Source organism: Schistocerca nitens, chromosome 2, assembly GCF_023898315.1.
Source record: "Schistocerca nitens isolate TAMUIC-IGC-003100 chromosome 2, iqSchNite1.1, whole genome shotgun sequence".
Classification (NCBI taxonomy): domain Eukaryota; kingdom Metazoa; phylum Arthropoda; class Insecta; order Orthoptera; family Acrididae; genus Schistocerca; species Schistocerca nitens.
In genome coordinates this window covers 970,036,515-970,057,272 of record NC_064615.1, presented here as the reverse complement: position 1 = coordinate 970,057,272, position 20,758 = coordinate 970,036,515, and the positions used below count along the sequence as shown (strand labels likewise).

At 38.5% G+C, this 20,758-nt stretch overlaps 1 protein-coding gene across 1 annotated transcript in view; it reads left to right on the top strand.

Annotated features, from left to right (window-relative positions):
* LOC126235479 (diacylglycerol kinase eta) overlaps positions 1-20,758 on the top strand; it is a 557,124-nt gene that overhangs the window by 462,153 nt on the left and 74,213 nt on the right. The window contains exon 21 of the mRNA XM_049944200.1: positions 5,469-5,668. Coding sequence (XP_049800157.1) covers positions 5,469-5,668 — 200 coding nt within the window. The remainder of the gene's footprint in view (positions 1-5,468; positions 5,669-20,758) is intronic.

Genomic DNA, 20,758 nt, shown 5'->3' with positions numbered 1-20,758 from the left:
CCTAAATAATACACAACAGTAACTAAGCATGCACGAAGACAAATTGGGAGTCGATGCACACACACAGCCGACTCATGAACGATGGCAAGCCAAAATGCGTCATCCAGTAGGACGCCCAACCAATGATCCACCAAGACCGCGGCCCGGCTCAAGTGATGCGTGGCAGCAATGGTCGGGTGAGCCATGTTGACATAGACCGCACCACTGCTCCAACCTGACAGCACTAGTGCTGCAATGCAACTCCTCGACTGGCAGGTCTGGACTGCGCTCCAGACACGTTCCAACTGACGGGCAGACCCAAATTCACAACCCGAACTCAACTACGACAGACAACAACCGGGAAGTAATAGCAGTCAGGCAAAGATACTACGAGAGGGGATGCATCGATATGCGCTGCTAATGCTGCTCATGGTTAGGCAAAGCAGCAACTCAGTGACCGTAGTAATTTAAATTAACATAATGAGGTGGAAATATGTTAAGAACAGAGTGTAAAATACGTGACGGCGGGAACACTAGCCACGCACCTCTAGTCAAATATCAAGCGATTCACCAATTACTTCAACTGGCTTCTTTGCCCCAATTAGATGTCCTCTCTCAAATACTGACATCTAAGTATATTGTTCATTCACCTGTCTGCGAGGCACAATTACTGTCCAACTGAATACAAGAAATGAAATTCATGCCCTGGTATCAAAATGTCTGCTGTTTACTATCTTTGCTATCTGTGTGGTGAAACTGCACTGTGGCATCACACATTCATCCATTGGCTGCCAAAGTTTACAATTTTGCATTGTTCATCAATACCTGTATGATAGCAGTTTGTGACCAATTTGCATAACTCCTTCATGGTGCATCATTATTTATTTATTTTATTCCTTAGAATGTATTGGTAAAATGTAAAATGTAATAGAAGACCTGAATAATACACTACAGTAACTTATTGTTTCCAAAGCTGGAGGAAGACTTTGGTGAAAAGACGATCGGTAATGATAAGTGATGTGGTTCAATATGTGGAAAAAGTTAATGTAGAGAACAAGTGTAACATTTCAAAAGTGTTGAAATGAAAAAGCTTGTACCAAGGCACACAAAATAAGCAGATATTGATGGTTTTCATGTACAAAAGTAACTAAAGATGCCTCACAATATATTTCGAGTTAAATGAGAACAAATATTTTTTTGTACTTTGTATCTTTTACTTTCCATACATGCTTTGTAAATGATGATGAATATTACATGAGCTAAAACATATGCTGGAGCACCAAAGAAACTGGTATAGGCATGCGCATTCGAATACAGATATATATCAACAGGCAGAATAAGGTGCTGTGGTTGGCCGTGCCTATACAGGGTGTTACAAAAAGGTACGGCCAAACTTTCAGGAAACATTCCTCACACACAAAGAAAGAAAATATGTTATGTGGACATGTGTCTGGAAACACTTACTTTCCATGTTAGAGCTCATTTTATTACTTCTCTTCAAATCACATTAATCATAGAATGGAAACACACAGCAACAGAACGTACCTGCGTGACTTCAAACACTTTGTTACAGGAAATGTTCAAAATGCCCTCCGTTAGCGAGGATACGTGCATCCACCCTCCGTCGCATGGAATCCCTGATATGCTGATGCAGCCCTGGAGAATGGCGTATTGTATCACAGCCGTCCGTAATACGAGCACGAAGAGTCTCTACATTTGGTACCGAGGTTGCATAGACAAGAGCTTTCAAATGCCCCCGTAAATGAAAGTCAAGAGGGTTGAGGTCAGGAGAATGTGGAGGCCATGGAATTGGTCCGCCTCTATCAATCCATCGGTCTCCGAATCTGTTGTTGAGAAGCGTACGAACACTTCAACTGAAATGTGCAGGAACTCCATCGTGCATGAACCACATGTTGTGTCATACTTGTAAAGGCACATGTTCTAGCAGCTCAGGTAGAGTATCCCATATGAAATCATGATAACGTGCTCCATTGAGCGTAGGTGGAAGAACATACTGACGAAACTAAAATGAGCTCTAACATGGAAATTAAGCGTTTCCGGACACATGTCCACATAACATATTTTCTTTATTTGTGTGTGAGGAATGTTTCCTGAAAGTTTGGCTGTACCTTTTTGTAACACCCTGTATAAGACAACTAGTGTATGGTACAGTTGTTAGATCGGTTAATGCCGCTACAATGGCAGGTTATCAAGATTTAAGTGGACAACTAGTGTATGGCGCAGTTGTTAGGTCGTTTACTGCTGCCACAAAGGCAGGTTATCAAGATTTAAGTGAGTTTGAACGTGGTGTTATAGTCAGCACATGACCGATGGGACACAGCATCTCTGAGGTAGCACTGAAGTGCGGATTTTCCCATACGACCATTTCATGAGTGTAGTATGAATATCACCAGTCCGGAAAAACATCAAAGCTCCAACATCGCTGTGACTGGAAAAAGATCCTGCAAGGACGGTACCAACGACAACTGAAGAGAATCGTTCACCGTGACAGAAGTGCAACCCTTCCACAAATTGCTGCAGATTTCTGTGCTGGGCCATCAGAAAGTATCAGCATGTGAACCATTCAATGAAACATCATCAATATGGGCTTTTGGAGCTGAAGGCCCACTAATGTATCCTTGATGACTGCATGACACAAAGCTTTATGCCTCACCTGGGCCCATCAACACTGATATTGGACTGTTGATGACTGGAAACATGTTGTCTGGTCAGGTGAGTCATGTTTCAAATTGTATCAAGTGGATGGATGTGTAAGGATTTAGAGAAAATCTCATGAATCCTTGGACCCTGCATGTCAGCAGGGGACTGTTCTAGCTGGTAGAGGCTCTGTAATGGTGTGGGGCATGTGCAGGTAGAGTGATATACGGGACCCCTGATTTGCCTAGATATGACTCTTACAGGTGACACATACATTGACACCCTGTCTGATCACCTGCATCCATTCATGTCCATTGTGCAGTCCAGTGGACTTGGGCAATTCTAGCAGGACAATTCGACACCCCACACATCCAGGTTTGCCACAGAGTGGCTCCAGGAGCACTCTTCTGAGTTTAAACACTTCCGCTGGCACCAAATCCGCCAGACATGAACATTATTGAACATATCTGGGACGCATTGCAACATGCTGTTCAGAAGAGAACTCCACCCCCTTATACTCTTGTGGATTTATGGATAGCCCTGCAGGATTCATGGTGTCAGTTCCCTCCAGCACTACTTCATACATTAGTCGAGTCCATGCCACATCATGTTGCAGCACTTCTGCGTGCTCGCAGGGGCCCTACACAATGTTAGGTAGGTGTACCAGTTCCTTAGGCTCTTCAGTGCATATTCACCAACGTTACATGATGTCATTTGAACCAGCAATAAAGGTAACATATCGTTGAAATATCATTCAAACAGACTGACTTTTCGTAAGAAAATTACGTAATATTTGCATTGCCTGACAGTGACTGCAGGTGGCATAATTATTAGAGGGCAAAAGTCTACGATTGTTGACATATACTAAACAGTAATCAGTTTCATTTCATTGTGTAACAAGTATCTTACTCGTTGAAGCTAGAAATACAGCTGACCCATGTAAATCGCCCTAGAACATCAACCATCTGAGGTGAGGAGAAATGGTATTCAGATCCTACATTGACTATCATACTTAGGTTTTCATTGTCACTTTGATGGCCTCATCATCAATAGAATTTTAAATCCTGATGTTTCCTTTCCTCGAGCATAAAGAAGTTTACTGCAGTGAAAGTAGCTTATTGTGTCAAAGGAATGCATTGTACTTTTGTCAACTGAAACATTCAAATTAAAGATGCAGATAAATTTGAATGTAATCTCTTGCAGTTTTAAGCATTAAAGTGTCATCATCAGAACTATTGAATCACAGGAAAAGTATAATGAACTTTCAGTTATTTATCAGCTCTGTTGCAATGGTTGGAAGTGGAACTGCTTGCCCAATTTACATTCTAGTATATATACATACATCATCGAGACCTGTTTGAGCTGGGTGTATACACTGGGGCCATATGCAGGCCATCATTTCTTGCCTCATGTGTTGCAACAATGCATGAGCATAGGGAGCAGTGTGATAACAAGTACACAAAGTATCATATATAACTGGAGTGCCCCAGGGAAGTGCGATAGGACCACTATTATTCTCTACATATGTAAAAAGTTTGGCAGACAGGGTAGGCAGCAATCTGCAGTTGTCTGCTGATTATGCTGTGAGTACGGTAAGGTGTTGAAGTTGAGTAACTGTACAAAGATACAAGATAACTTAGACAAAATTTCTAGTTGGTGTGATGAATGGCAGCTAGCTCCAAATACAGAAAAATGTAAGTTAATGCAGATGAGTAGGAAAAATAAATCATTAATGTTTGGATACAGCATTACTAGTGTCATGCTTGATGCAGTCATGCCATTAAAATATCTGGACATAACATTGCAAAGCAATAAGAAATGGAATGAGCATGTGAGGCTTATGGTAGGAAAGGCAAACGGTCAGCTTCAGCTTATTGGGAGAATTCTAGAAAAGTGTGACTCATCTGTAACGAAGATCACTGTAGGATATTAATGTGACCTGTTCTCGAGTACTGCTCAAGTGTTTGAGATCTGCACCAGATGGGACTAAAGGAAGACTTCAAAGCAATTCAGAGGCAGGCTGCTAGATTTGTTACTGGTAGGTTCAAACAACACACAAGTATTACATAGGTGCTTTGGAAACTCAAATGGGAATCCCTGGACGGAAAGTGACATTCTTTTCGAGGAACACTATTGAGAAAATTTAGAGAACCAGGATTTGAAGCTGACTACAGAACAATTCTGTTGCCTCTAACATACATTTCCTGTAAGAACTATGAACATAAGATACGAGAAATTAGGGCTCATGAGGAGGCATGTAGATAGTCGTTTTTTCCTTGTTCTGTTTGTGAGTGGAACAGAAAAGGAAATGACTAACAGTGATATGGGGTACTTTGCACCAAGTGTAGTAAGGTGGATTGCTGAGTATCAGGGTAGATATGTATGTAGAAGTAGATGATGGATGCTTGCATGCTGATTCATATTAACAACACTTACGAATAAGATGTTTTCAGTCAGAAACATGTTAAAATCATTAGTCTTATTTTATGTGAATTCTTAGGGCCTATTTAAAATGAACATTTTTAATGCAAGGCATTATGCTTGTCAAAAGATCTAAATATGACTGAATTGTTTAAGTTTAATTTACTAACAGTTGTTTGAAACTGTATTGCTTTGAAATAAATTAGTTTTTGGAACTTTCATTTGTAGTATGATAGGGTGCTTTACAGGCAACTGAAATTTAAGAACATTGTTTCACTTTTGTGTGGAAATCCAACTTATAAATTCTTTCCTTAATGGTATCAGTCACATAGGAACTTCTCTTATAATGCATAAAAATTTTCATGCACTTATTTACAGTGCAGATCCTTGCACCCATGTTCTTTTAACAGGCACTGGAAACATCATTGCGTACATGGGAAGAAAAACAACGGCAGATGACGCATTCTCAGTCTGCACACTCACAGACACAGCCTGTCCATGGACCTGCACAAGCTATGGGACCGTCTATCCCCAGTCGCCTCTCACCCTTCAGTCCTCAGGAAAACCAGTTGCTGCTAAGTTTTATTGAATCAACTACAACTGTTGTCAAGTAAGTGATCTGATAGTGTATGTAAGTTTGTAGAAAAATTATACCAAATAATTTTTGGAAAATTGTCCAGAGAAGAACATTTGTATTTGGCTTTCTTGCCCTTTATTCTGTCCTTTGTTCCTAAGTATTCTCTGTCATGTCCCTGTTGTATCTATATTTTTTGTCTCTACTGTCTTATTTTTCTTTTTGTTGGTTTCTCTACCACATCTAACTTTCTGTTTTTACATATATAAAATAAAAGAATGCTTTAAAAGGTCACTCCTATTATAATTTAACTGAATACTTGGACTCAAGAAGATAAATTTTACGTAACAATAGTATTTGTATTAGGTGGATCCTAATTTTGTGAGCGTAAAACAATTGATGGAAACTCTAGGTCAGGGAAAAGACAGATTGCTAATTACCATAAAGAAGACACGTCAAGTTGCAGACAGACACAATTAAAAGACACTTACATAAAGCTTTTGGCCATAGTCTTCATCAGTAAAAGACACACACACACACACACACACACACACACACACACACACACACACACACACAAGCAAGCACACCTTATGCACACATGACCGCCAATTCCAGCATCTGGCCCAAGGTGTTGGAGTTCGCAGTCATGTGTGTGCTTGCTTGTATGTGTGAATGGTGTGTGTGTTGTGTGTGTGTGTGTGTGTGTGTGTGTGTGTGTGTGTTTTACTGATGAAGACTATGACCAAAAGCTTTATGTAAGTGTCTTTTAATTGTGCCTGTAGTAGCAATCTGTCTTTTCCTACATGGTTAGCTGATAGTGGTCTGTGTAAATTTACATAGATAATTTGCTTGAAATATTTGGTTATAACATTAGGTGAGCAGTATAGGAGAAATATCAGTGACTTCTTTTAAAGAAGCTGTATTTCTCTTAAGATACTCATGTAAAGTAATGTGGAAGTAAGTATCATAATCATAAGTTTGAATATGTTAGCAGTAGTCATAATTTGTTGTAAGTGTGTTTTACACAAGTAGGCAGTGGGTGCTTCTGCCTGTCAATGTACAGGGTGGAGCAAATAAAAGTGGTCCAGAGAGCTGAGTTCCAGGGTGCAAAGGAGCACAGCAGAAGAAAAGAAACACAGTACCGTACTAACCTGACTATAGCAGATGTTGAAAGTGACCACCATTCATCTCTTGGCACCTTTGATCCCTGGTCAGCAAGTTGCTGAAGGCAGATCAAAGCTGGACTGCTGGAATTGCTGTAGTCTCATCTTAAATGTTGTGCTGCAATTCTTGAAGACTACAAGGGTTGTTGTGATCCATCTTAGACTTGAGGACTCCCCACACATTGTAATCCTACACTGACAGATCAGGTGACCTGGGTGGCCAGCTAGGGCCACAACCAGACTGACGTGTGCTAACAACTCTGGCAGACATGAAGATTGTTAAAATGTGCCCCAAATTTTGGCCGGCTGTATGGACAGTTTCTCCAACCTGTTGGAAGTAACTGTAGGTCTTTTCCTCCACTATTAATTACTGACTACCTTCACATCCAATCATAACCTCTCACCCAGGCCACTTTTATTTGCCCCAAGCTGTATAACTTGACTTGTTGCACATCCTTGAAACCTCTCCTTGATGATGGGATTTACAAAACATAATATATGAGTGAATGAATATTTATGTATTAGCATATGGTGTAAACACATAGGAGCTAGCACCATATTACATTATTGGTTTATCTGATGGTTAAATAAATTTGTGGAACAATATACACACAGATAAGCCTGATAAGAGATCGTAATAACACAATGTGATAACAGTCAACAGAATGAAATGATTGTATGGCATTATTGGTAGGAGATTCCCATCTGGGGTGATTTGGCCACACAGTGCAAGTCTTTTTATCTGACACCACTTTGGCATCTTTTGTATCAGTGATCATCGAATGATGAGGAGGACAACACAACACACAGTCCCTGGGTGGATGAAATCTCCAACCTGTTCAGGAATCGAACATGGGCACTCTGAATGGCAATCTGCTATGCTGACCACTCAGATAGAGAGGCAGACAACAGGCACCAAACAGAGTTCTTTTAGATTACTGAATTGAGGAAACAAAAATAAAAAAAATGGTATACTGTTTTATGTTGTGGGGTGGGTGGTAAGGAAGCATTCCTGTTAATTAATAATTATCTTTCAGTAGTGCACTTTTTGATTCAATAGAGACATGAAAAATGGTCCAAGAAAGCTTTTATAGATAGATAATTTCTGAACAATGGGAGCTTATGAAATTTTGGTGGCACCAAATATGGAGAGACATTTCAACTACTTCCAAAAGTAGAGCATTACTTAGTGTTTAAAGATATTTCTCTGATATGCATTCCAACTTACAGTCCCATATGTTATCTATTTTGGTGAGTACTAACTTGATTTACATCTACATCTAAATCTATACACCACAAGCCATCATATGATGTGTGGCAGAGGGTAAATTGCGTACTTCTGTTATTTATCCCCTTTCCTGTTCCAGCAGCGAATGGTATGCAGAAAGAAAGATTGTTGCTAAGCCTGTATATGAGCTCAGATCTCTTGTCATTTTACTTTTATATCTTTTCATGAAATATATGTAGGAGAAAACAATATTTTAGTTAACCTTTCTAGGAACATACACTCTTGGAAAATTGATAGTAAAGCATTTTGTGATTCAGAACATGTTATCATACAGTTATGGGTCTTTCCACCTATTTATGCACAATATGTTACATTTTTGTACGTTGAGGGTCAACTGTCAATCCCTGTATCAAGTGTCGATCCTATACATTTTGCTACTATTTTGTAGTGTTGTGATTTCCCTGTATACAACAGCATTTTTCAGGCATCCCATGGAACTTCCGATATTGTCCACTAGATACAGTTTATACCCTGCCTGACGAAAAGAAAGTGAAGCACCTAGAATGTATCAAGGACAATAAATGAACCTTCACATGTTGGAGGGTACTTGATGTCATTACAGTGATTACAAAATGCAGTAATATTAACAAAGAACTTGGCAGTATGGGCCCACTTATCAGTATGAAATTGCATGCCCTCTGACCTGGGTGCATGCATTGATTCATTTGGGAAGCATGTCGTAAAGTCATTATATCCTCTGCCCCACAAGTGTTGTAACTGGTCTTTGGTATCCTGTATACTGGCACTGGGATGGAGTTGATGTCTAAGCTAGTCCCACCATGCTCTATCAGGTACAGATCTGGGGATCTTGTGGCCATGGAAGTTCATAGAGACACATGGCATAAGCAGATTAGCATCGTCCTACTGAAATATGGCACCATAGTAGTGCTGCTTGAAAGGTAACACAGGAGGATGCAGAATGTACATGGTGTATCATTGTGTTGTCACAGTTCCTTCAGTCACTTCCAGCTGTGTCCTGAAGTCATACCCAATGATACTAGGAGTAACAATATTGCTCCTCTTCAAAAAACTGGAAAAATGGAAGCTCTCTCCAGGCTGCCGCCATACTCATTGATGTTGGTCATCCAGGGTAGTGTAGAACCACAATTCATTGCAATGGCGTTGATGCCATTGTAGTATATGTTCACACCATTATCTGATTGTGTCTACATAATGGACTGATCCAGAGTGAGCATTGTGGCAGGATGTGCTCTCCACAAAGTATGGACCAGTCCACAGAGGTTGTTAATTGTTTCTTCTAGGCTTGCAAAAAGAATTCTGCTGTACCAATTAGCTACAGGAATCAAGCAGTTGAGGTTACTGATATTTCACACCATAAGATGATGCGTACATTTGTAAATAAATACATAACATTTGTGAGTTGATATTGCTAGCCGATTTTTTATCAGGTAACTGTTTAGTAATATTGTTGCATGATCTATGACAGGCCTACTGGAAAGATGTGGCCTTTGAATTGAGGCATATATTGTCTGAATATTGTAATGGTTTTATCAAATGGAAAAATCTCTAGAGAAAACCATAGAATTACAGACAGAATGACTCGTCAATACTTACCTTCAGAAGGCAAAATGCCAGTACAGCTAATAGACACATTTGAAAGTGAAGAAATTAATCCTAGGATTTGGAACTATCCATAAATGGATTCAAAGAGGGATAAATCAGTGAAGGTGAAGAAGGGACAGGTGACTGAGACTCGAAGACAAGAGGGACCAACTTGTTGTCAAGAGGAGGAGACACAAAGACTAATGGGGAGTCACCAGTAGCACCTGTATTTTAATGACAAGTCACATTGTTTCCTAAACCTTTGGGTGAATTTTACAATAATTTATGCACAAATCCATGTATTGTAGTGTAGAAAATGTATTTATATTGTGCCTGTGAAGTCATATTTACACAGTTTTTAGTAATAAATCATATTTTAGCTAACTTTTGCCAAAAGTTCATGTATTTGTCATATCTTTAAGACCACAAGAATAAAAACATGAAAATGTTGCTCACATGACAATGTTGCCAGTGATGTTGTCACAAATAAACACAACAATCACTACAAAGTTTTATTTTTCAGGACTATACTATACAAGCAACCCACACTAGTGAGTTTGCTGACATGAGACATTGTTGTGAGGGTTCACAAAATTCTCTCGAAGTCAACAAAGGTGGCTGCTGACATAATAAACATTGTACACATGATTACACTATTCAACTTGAATTCAAACTTTGTCTAGTTCAAAAGCCAAAAGTTAATTGATCCAGTGGCATGAATATGTGAGGTTTTGCTCGTGATTTTGGAAAGGATTTCTTCAGTATTGATGGAGAACTCTTATTTTGTAAACTATGAGCAGTTAAAGTAAGTGCAGAAAACCACTGTAACGTGCAATAACATTGTAATACTATCAAACACAGCAGCTGTGTGAAGAGAAGTGCAAACAGACAAACACTGTTATTTGAGAAAAAAGATCCATCTTGAACCATGCAATCATTCTTCAAGGAATTTCTTTCCATGGGGCCCACAGCTTGCATGAGGTTGAAGAACGACATTTTATTTGACATGCAAGTTTTTTGATGCACTATTTGCTTATTTGCTCATAGTGATATAAGTTACATGACGAGCTCGTTTTTGTATTTTGCCATTATCAAGTGTAATTGTGAATATGGTATAATAGACTTAATATTGCTCCTTATATCCATGTTGTCTATGTCTACATATAGCATCTTGAAGTGTTATTTATATGTTTACCTTTTATTTGCGTGATCTTGTAAAGTTATTTTTGATGCTGTTTTGATGGCTTTGACTCCAGCAATCCTATATATTTGCAGTGGATTTTCTGTTTCATGGAAAGTCAGTGATTACACTTAAGTTTTCTGAGATAACATTTTTGTAGTTTTTATGTAAATGATAAGTGCTCTATTTTCTTGTGTTTATTGCAATCATCATCATCATCATCGGCTATTGAGGACCATGTAGATATGCGCCAACCTCACAATGCTCCTCCGTAGTTGGCGATCTTGTGCACTTTGGATCTAGTTGTCACGGACTCCTAGCTGGCAAAGGTTTTTCTGTAGCTCATCCTCCCAATGCTTTCTGGGTCTTCCAATTGGACGGGTACCATCAGGTCTTCCCATAAGTAGGGATTTTGCAATAATATACCCTTTTTCTTTTATAATGTCAATAAAACTTCCAAGGTATTTTTTAATGTTTAAAGTCTGTTTGGTCATTGAGGATGTCTTCTGGGTATTTTTCTGCATGGGTGTAAATTTCCATTTCCTCCAAAATGTTTGTTGTATGTCCATTACTTGTAATTTGTGTAGAATTTTTAGGGCATTATACCATACCATTTTCATAGATACATTTGATAATGGCAAAATACCAAAACAAGCTCATCATATAACTTGTATCACTAAGAGTAAGCTTGTAGTTAAAATAAAATATGTCATTCTTCAAGGACTTGTGTGAGATGTCTTGCAGCATCCCATCGGAGAAGGTGAAGAATCCACATTTCAGAGAGTTCTTGGAGAAGAATACATCTCCAGTTCTAGATGAATCTACATTGAGGAAGAACCATGTGCTATGAGGAGGTGCTCAATAAAGTATGAATTAGTGTTGCTAATCAAAAGGTCTGTGCATCCACAGATGAAACAACCAATGTGGGTGGGTGTTATATTGAAAATGTTTTTGTTGACTCAAACAATGGAAAATCCAGGATGGACTGTAACAATATTATATATGTTATAATTGCTACTCGCCATATAGTCGAGATACTGAGTTGCAGATACACACAACAAAAAGACTGTCAGAAAGTGAGATTTCAGCCAACAAGGACTTCATCAAAAAATAGACAAATACACTCACACACTCATGGAAACACAACTCACACACATCACCAGAGTCAAAGGCATCTGATACCAGTCTGGCTTCACATTAGTGTAATCTATGTGAAAGCTCTGCAACAAGTGCAGAAATTCAAGGAAGAAACATCTTCACTGCCCTCACCTCTCACCTTGTTCTTACACAATGGCGTTCTCGGCTTAATGCTGCACAAACTACAACAAAATGAAGACAGTCCTTTGTGAGCTTGATAGTGATGAATAAAGTCCTACCAAAACTGTGGAAGAGGTCTTTACAAATACTTTGTCTGGAACCTTGCCATACATCAGTAGTGTCAAAAGCCATCATACGACTGGAGCTGCTGGAATCAACTGTGTGATGCCCTGAATACTGCACAACATGTGCAGAGTGAGTTGGTTCAAGCTTGTGCACATGTGGCTAACATTGTGAACAACAAATTGCATAGTGTTCTCCATCAATATTCAGGATATTCTATAATATACAAAATTAGTGACAATCTATGTGGGAATGCCATAACATTTTAGGACAAAGAAGGAAAGCTGGCTTGCAGTGGCCTCGCTGCCTTCAGAAAAGCTCCTGTGACATTCTGTGATATGGGGAGGGGCTTTTTCAAGTCCAAAACTATCCTCAGTGACAACCATAGACCTTTGAAAAATAGAAAACCTGGAAACACCTTGTGATCCAGCACAACTCTGCAGAAACTGAAGACTGACATGATATGTTAACTAATTTGAAATACTTTAAACAAGTGGTGTGCAGTAGTGAAAATGGTTTTATTGTTTGTGTAGGTGTTATTGTTTTCATTGCACTTCACATATTTTTGGACACATGCAGACATTTCAAAAATAAGTTGTAGTTAGTTTCAGACACTGAAAAAAGTAAATACAAGGCTCACAATTTGTTCAGAAATGAATTTTGTATTACATGGTAGATAAAGTAGTCATCAAGAATGTTTTCAAATAAACTTATAAAAAGTCATATTTTATTTTTAAGGTCTTATTTATATACAATTAGGTCACAAATTCTTGCATATTTTGCTGTTTTTTAGATAGTGAAAATCTGGGCCCTAGTCATTAAAAAGAGCAAGAGATCAACGGTAGTGTGTTTATAACCATTGTGTCAGCTTCATTCCAGAATTGATGTAAGGATAGAATGAGAAATAAAGGTGGATTGAGAGAAAGAGAAATTAGAAGAGAAATTAAAGAAGTTAAATTAATAGAGAAATTAAAAAATGAAAATGAGATGACAAATAACTAAAGAGGATGGCACACACACACACACACACACACACACACACACACACACACACACACTGAGGTGTTTTTCTTGTTATGGGTTGATTTTAAGTAATCAATGTATTGTGAGATACCAAGTATTTACTCATTCCCTGTAATAACAGTTACATTCTTTTCTGAATTTCCCAGTCACTGTCTCATTTTCTCTGCTTGTTGTGATCCTGCTATGCAGTGGCATGTATTTGACCGGTGATTTCTTCTCCAATTGCTTAAGGGTGAGAGCCATAAGCGAGCTCCTACATTTAAACAACTCACTGCAACATCACAAACACAGTTGTCATAATTCTTCTGCTTTCAAATAAGTTCTCAACTCCTGACGGTTGATAATTAACAAAGCTTACCAGATAATGTGTTCATACATGATGCCTCAGTGCTTGACCAAAATCATGAGTTCATACTTAACTCAAGATAGCATGGCTTAGAGTCTTATAACAACATTCATTTTTCTTTAATGCTCGGCCATTGATATCAGGCCCGTTTCTCCTTTGGGGTCCACAGCAGCCTCAAGACAAGACAGCAAAGTACAAGTGTCCCCTCTCTGGCCATCCATTGTCACTTTCTGCATTGCATTGCATTTCTGTCTCATATCTGCGTGTAAATTACAACAAACTCTGGCACAGTAAATGCTCTTTGTGCTACTACTAATTAAAGTCAATTTTTTCACATGGACATCTTTCAACATTCTAGTAAAAGGAAAGTAAGACATGTTGCTATGCTTTATAGCAGCAAGTACCTCTACAGATTCCCCCACTAAGGTGAAAGATGTCATGTGGAGTAACTTACACAACTGTAGACAGTGTGGCTTATCTTATAAGCAATCCATTATTTTTATTTCACTTTTATGTTGAGGTCCCATGTGACCTAAATTCAGCGCATTCCTTTCAAGATCGGATTGATACATTATGGTTGATTTTCTTACATTAGTCATGATGGCTTAAAGCCCATTTTGTTTCAAATTGAACTTAATGAAACAAGAGGCAGTTTCTCTTTATTGTCCAACTTTCATACTATACTTATTTAAGATCATTATTTTAATAACATGGTTTGTTTAATTTCCATGAGATGGTTAATTTACCTTGCCATTAACCTTAAGGGGCTGGATTTTGGCATTTCATCTTACCTTACTTTCCACATTTACAAATCTCGGAATTGTTTTTCTTGGATCCACCTGACCATATGACCTTAGGTATGGGTTCCCCCTTTCGTAGGTAAACCTATCTCTCATTCCTAACAAACTGATTGAGGTCCATCCTTCTTTGGATTCACCTGGCCTCAAGTATAGATTTCCTTTTTCCTAGGCAAATGTACCCTCTCATTTTCCTTCTTCTCTATGAATCTGGATACACTCCGCCTTCATGCTTACAATTATATGCCTAGTCTCTGACCATACATCTTTTACCATTTCTAATGCTAAAGGTTTATCCTCAGAAAATTGAACTAACCAAAATCTAAATAAAATATTAGTTTCTTACTTTCTTTCTTTTATCACTCCTGTTTCTCAATGTGTTATTATTTATGTGATATAAGTGCCTCTGACTAACCTATCTTATATTAGTATGTCACTTTGTAATTTCTTAACTTGTACCTCCTTCTGCCCTATCTCCCACTCCCATTCAAAAGACTGGGTAATACTGAACACCTTAATGAGAAAAAAATTTAGTCTGTGTTGCTATGTCATCTTTGTCATGTTCTATCAGCTTCACCAGTGAAAACAGCCTGTCATTACCACTATATGGTCCAGGTAATAGAAGGGTTACAGCAATAATAACTATGCATATGGAAAGAGGAGGATAGGATTGTTACTTCTAAGGAAGAAGAAAGGAAAGGAAGTATAAGAGTAAGTGTGTTAGGATTGAGAAGAAAAAGATAATAGACCCCAAAGACAGATTTCTCTCCCCCCTCCCCTCAACCCCTCAACCCATCAACCCTATCCCTCCCCCACCTACCTAAGGTTCCCCTTCTGCTAAAGTTCATGGCTGTAATGCTGGAGGTAGAAGATGGTTGACATTCCCTAGAGCAGTGTTTTTCAACCCACCCTGGGGGGGGGGTCACAAAGCCTTGCTCAGGGGATCGCAGTTGCAGGAGAAAGCAGTTGCAGCATGTGTCTCATGATGATCATCTGCTATTTATAAATGTCACACGAAAGTGACAAGGTTTTGTGAAAGCACCTTGCAAATTCACTTTCGTTCAGATCTGGTACTTATTTATGGTAATGAATATGAATTTAATTTAAACCTATTGAAGAGTTCAAATACAGGGCTATTACAAATGATTGAAGCGATTTCATAAATTCACTGTAGTTCCATTCATTGACATATGGTCATGACACACTACAGATACGTAGAAAAACTCATAAAGTTTTGTTCGGCTGAAGCCGCACTTCAGGTTTCTGCCGCCAGAGCGCTCGAGAGCGCAGTGAGACAAAATGGTGACAGGAGCCGAGAAAGCGTATGTCGTGCTTGAAATCCACTCACATCAGTGAGTCATAACAGTGCAACGACACTTCAGGACGAAGTTCAACAAAGATCCACCAACTGCTAACTCCATTCGGCGATGGTATGTGCAGTTTAAAGCTTTTGGATGCCTCTGTAAGGGGAAATCAATGGGTCGGCCTGCAGTGAGCGAAGAAACGGTTGAACTCGTGCGGGCAAGTTTCATGCGTACCCCGCAGAAGTCGACGAATAAAGCAAGCAGGGAGCTAAACGTACTACAGCCAACGGTTTGGAAAATCTTACAGAAAAGGCTAAAGCAGAAGCCTTACCATTTACAATTGCTAGAAGCCCTGACACCCAATGACAAAGTCAAACGCTTTGAATTTTCGGCGCTGTTGCAACAGCTCATGGAAGAGGATGCGTTCAGTGCGAAACTTGTTTTCAGTGATGAAACAACATTTTTTCTTAATGGTGAAGTGAACATACACAATGTGCGAATCTGGGCGGTAGAGAATCCTCATGCATTCGTGCAGCAAATTCACAATTCACCAAAAGTTAACGTGTTTTGTGCAATCTCATGGTTTAAAGTTTACGGCCCCTTTTTCTTCTGCGAAAAAAACGTTACAGGACACTTGTATCTGGACATGCTGGAAAATTGGCTCATGCCACAACTGGAGACCGACAGCGCTGACTTCATCTTTCAACAGGATGGTGCTCCACCGCAATTCCATCATGATGTTCGGCATTTCTTAAACAGGAGATTGGAAAACCGATGGATCGGTCATGGTGGAGATCATGATCAGCAATTCATGTCATGGCCTCCACGCTCTCCCGACTTAACCCCACGCGATTTCTTTCTGTGGGGTTATGTGAAAGATTCAGTGTTTAAACCTCCTCTACCAAGAAATGTGCCAGAACTGCGAGCTCGCATCAACGATGCTTTCGAACTCATTGATGGGGACATGCTGCGCCGAGTGTGGGAGGAACTTGATTATCGGCTTGATGTCTGCCGAATCACTAAAGGGGCACATATCGAACATTTGTGAATGCCTAAAATAACGTTTTGAGTTTTTGTATGTGTGTGCAAAACATTGCGAAAATATCTCAAATAATAAAGTTATTGTAGAGCTGTGAAATCGCTTAAATCATTTGTAATAACCCTGTAGGTATGCAAACACTTACAGCAGTGAGAAGCAACACGATGTCTATCGATCTATTCCCACTTCTGTGGAATGGAAGTAGGTCGGCGAGGGTCACTAAGTCTTGTACAGATAATATTTACTTCTGTAAGGACCACATCAACTTCTGGGCTGAAACGGTGGTGCAGTGGCAGCGTCTTGTGTATTACTGACAACTTAGTTTACGTGCCAATCATCTGCTGTGATAAGAAATGGCTGCAACAACACGTGCAAGATTTGGCACCATGGTTACTAGAATGCATTTCAGGAACAACCTTCGAACCAAACAAATAGATCGCTAGGATTGGCAGCAGTGAGACAAGGCACAAAATACAGCAATTTCTACCGAGCAGATATAGGGTGCCTGAGTTCAACTCAGACATTCAATCACACACTGTGTGTTGGCGTTGTTTCTATTTTCCTAGATTTGTGACTTCATCGAGATTCCCACAAAATCATTGTTGCTGGTCACTTGATTAATTTCTCATTTTAGTTAATTGTGGTGAGTGCCGTGAAGTGTATCAATGTTTTTTTTTTATAATGCTTTATAAAATAGTTGAAAAATATCTTACAAAAAACTAGTACCATCATTTATAAAAATATATACTACATATTCTCACAATTAATTAAAAATAAATGTTGTCTTCTTTTGAAACTGAATGAAAGTAAATGAAATAACCATCCTGCAACATGTCTCAAAACTAGAGGTTCTGTTATAGAAAAAAAAAAATTGGCCTGTGGAAAATGGTATTTATTTTTTATTAAAATGACATAATTCCTTGTTTATCATTAATTCTGAATTGAGTATAATGTAGATTGTTTTATAATAAATACACTGTGTTAACTATAAGTAAAAGCAAAACTGGAAAACTGTTTTCTGGAACCAATCGACAACTAAATGAAAAGATCCAACAAGTAACTGTGAGAAATTCGAAAAAAGAGCTTCTTGTTTGCAAATTGACTATACATTGGGACCTCGTTTAGTGAGGATAATTTGCTTCTCAGTCTTACCTGCCCTGCGAAACACTCATTAGGCGAAACAAATTTTTCTGTTGGAATCCACGTAAAAAAAGGATAATGCATCCCATTCCGAAAAAATACTAAAACAGTTTATAAAATGTACGTCCTCTTTTATCAGAAGTCGTCTAGAGACATTTGTTTTTACCTTCTCTTCAAAATGAGTCATAAACACAGAAGACGGCTTGCTGAATGAAACATCTGCCTACATATTGGTTAATGCACAGCTTTATTGAATTTGTGTTGAGTAATGACAACATATCTAAAATGGAATTTGTATAGAGGTATTTCAATGCCATGAAGTAAGATGAGTCTCGCTTGCAACACTGTCACAAAGAATTTGGCACCTTTGTCGAGGAGACCCGAGTGGAGGTATTGGTTACAATAATTGCAAAGCGAGGAGTGTCGTTAACAGTACATCTGAATGCTGCATTGTCAGTGGCATTGTCTTTGTCGGAGTGTCTAAAGTACTTCACTCCTAATAATAATAATAATAATAATAATAATAACACTGTTGTAAAACAATGCACTTCCTTTTCCTCCACTTTTTCTGTTATTTCACTGTCACTTCTTCCCCGCGGATCATAAGACGTCATAATGCCAAGAGTAAAGTCAATAACAATAATGGTACTATCCAGCGATTATATGCTAATGCACAGCACTTTATAGGCACAACTGCAATTTGATGCCTTATGATTAGTCTCTCTCATTTGTATTATTAAAAAGCATACTTGACACTTATTAAGATTTTTTTTTGTTTTGAAGAATTTTTATTCATAGGGGGACACTAGGGATACCTGCCACGGGTGCCACTTAGCCAGATGAAAGTAAGCAAACGTTATAGGTCCTAGATTGCAATAAAAATACAACAGTTTAAATGAGAAGGCTGTGCCTGTTTATTTATTAATAATTTGTCAAATTGTGATTCTATTTTTTAGGCACAAATCATCAAATCATTATCTACTTGAAGTCTATTTCTCTTCTTAGTTTTTATATTCACCATTGAAGAGAACACTAATTTACAAAGGTAGGAAGTTGCGAATGGCACTAATAATTTCAAAGCACACTTTGCCAGCTGTGGATACTCTTCTTTTCTCTTAATCCACAAGATGTCAATCTTTTGTGAATTAAATTCCATTTTAAGCATCCCATCAGCTGCTACATCTGTGTGTGTTTCTTACATCATCATGCTCAGATCAGCCAGTTGTACTGACATATCTAAAAAAGGATGTAGTATCCACTGATGACCATTGTCAGCATCAGAGTTCAGCTCTGGAAAGTAACTTATCAGTTTCTCTTCCAAATTATGCAAGCTCTGTATCATGCAAAGAAAGTGGGAACTTATTACCACTGACTGGTCCACTGCAATTTCTTCGACAATTGTCTAAATAGAAGGGAAAGACGCTAACATCATCTTTTGTAAAAACATTGACGACAAACTAAGTTTGCAAGGAATCCTTTGATTTTATCCTTAGCTGTTATAATTTTTTCTTCTTTCCCTTGGAGTCTCTTGTTTAAAATATTTAGGTGGTTAAAAAGATCTGCAAGAAATTCTGATTTTAATAGCCAAACAGGGTCACAAAAGTAATTCGCATATCCAGATTTAGAATCTTGTAAGAACATTAACAATTCATCTTTCAGTTCCAGAACTCGTTTCAATACCTTTCCTTTGGAAAGCCACCTGACCTCTGTGTGATAAAGGAGATTTTTGATGGAGTGAACCCATGTCTTCACAAATGATCCTAAACAGTTGAGTTTGCAACACTTTACCTTTAATTGAGTTTACGAGTTTGATCACCTCTTTAAGCAAATCATTTAAATCAGAAGTTAAAATCGTGGCTGCCAGAGCTTGTTGATGAAGAAAGCAGTGTGTCCATGAAAAATTTGGCATTATTGATTTTAATTTCACGATGAGCCCACTTTCACTGCCACTCGTAGTTTTAGCACCATCACTACAAATGGCAATACATTTTGTCCAATCAATCTTGTAGTTGCGAGTGCTTTCTAAAAACATATCATACAAACACTGGCCAGTAGTGTTCGCAGGGAGTGCTTTGCAAAATAAAATGGTCTTCCATGATACTTTCATCTGCTTCAAAGCGCACAAATACTGTAAATTGAGCACAATCTGAAACATCAGTAGATTCATCAAACTGCAAAGCAGAATGTGGGCTCTTCTTTAATTTTTCAACTAATTGTTCTTGAATGTCACCGACCATATCATTTGCTTTTTAGCTTGTTTGCCTCTTGCTTACCTAACTTAATTTCAAACATATCCAGGGCTGTTGGCAAAATAAGATTCTCTGCATCTGTATGCGGCTTCCGTGCTTTAGCAATTTGGAATGCGATCCGGTAGCTAGTTAGTAACACTTTCTCGTTGAGACTGGATACCAAAAATCAGATAAAAAATATTGTTAAATCAGAAAAACAAATAAAAAATTGGAAACATTAATAATATTTTAAATCAACAAATAAAATTACTATTTTATTACCTGAATCACAGTAGTTTGCTGCTGGTTAAGTGTTTTCCATTTCCTTTCGAAGAAATCCAGTGGTTTATCAGCTTCCTTGGAATGTTTAGTTGAGAGGTGATGCAGAAGCTTATATGGTTTCACACTCTCATGTGACAATAATTCACTGCGGTTTCCACATTGAGGTTTATTGTTGGTGACAGTAAAACCATACTTCAGATAACTGTCATCACAAAGTCTATATTTTTTGATTTTGATTCACTTCCACCACTGCCACTTGTACCAGATGTGGAGGGCTGCACAGATCTTATAAGAAACTTACCCATTTTATGCTCACTCAGAGTGAAGATAATAATCACGTCAGTACTTACTGGCGTACTTGGCGACTATGCCCCCGCTGACTCCTTTCCA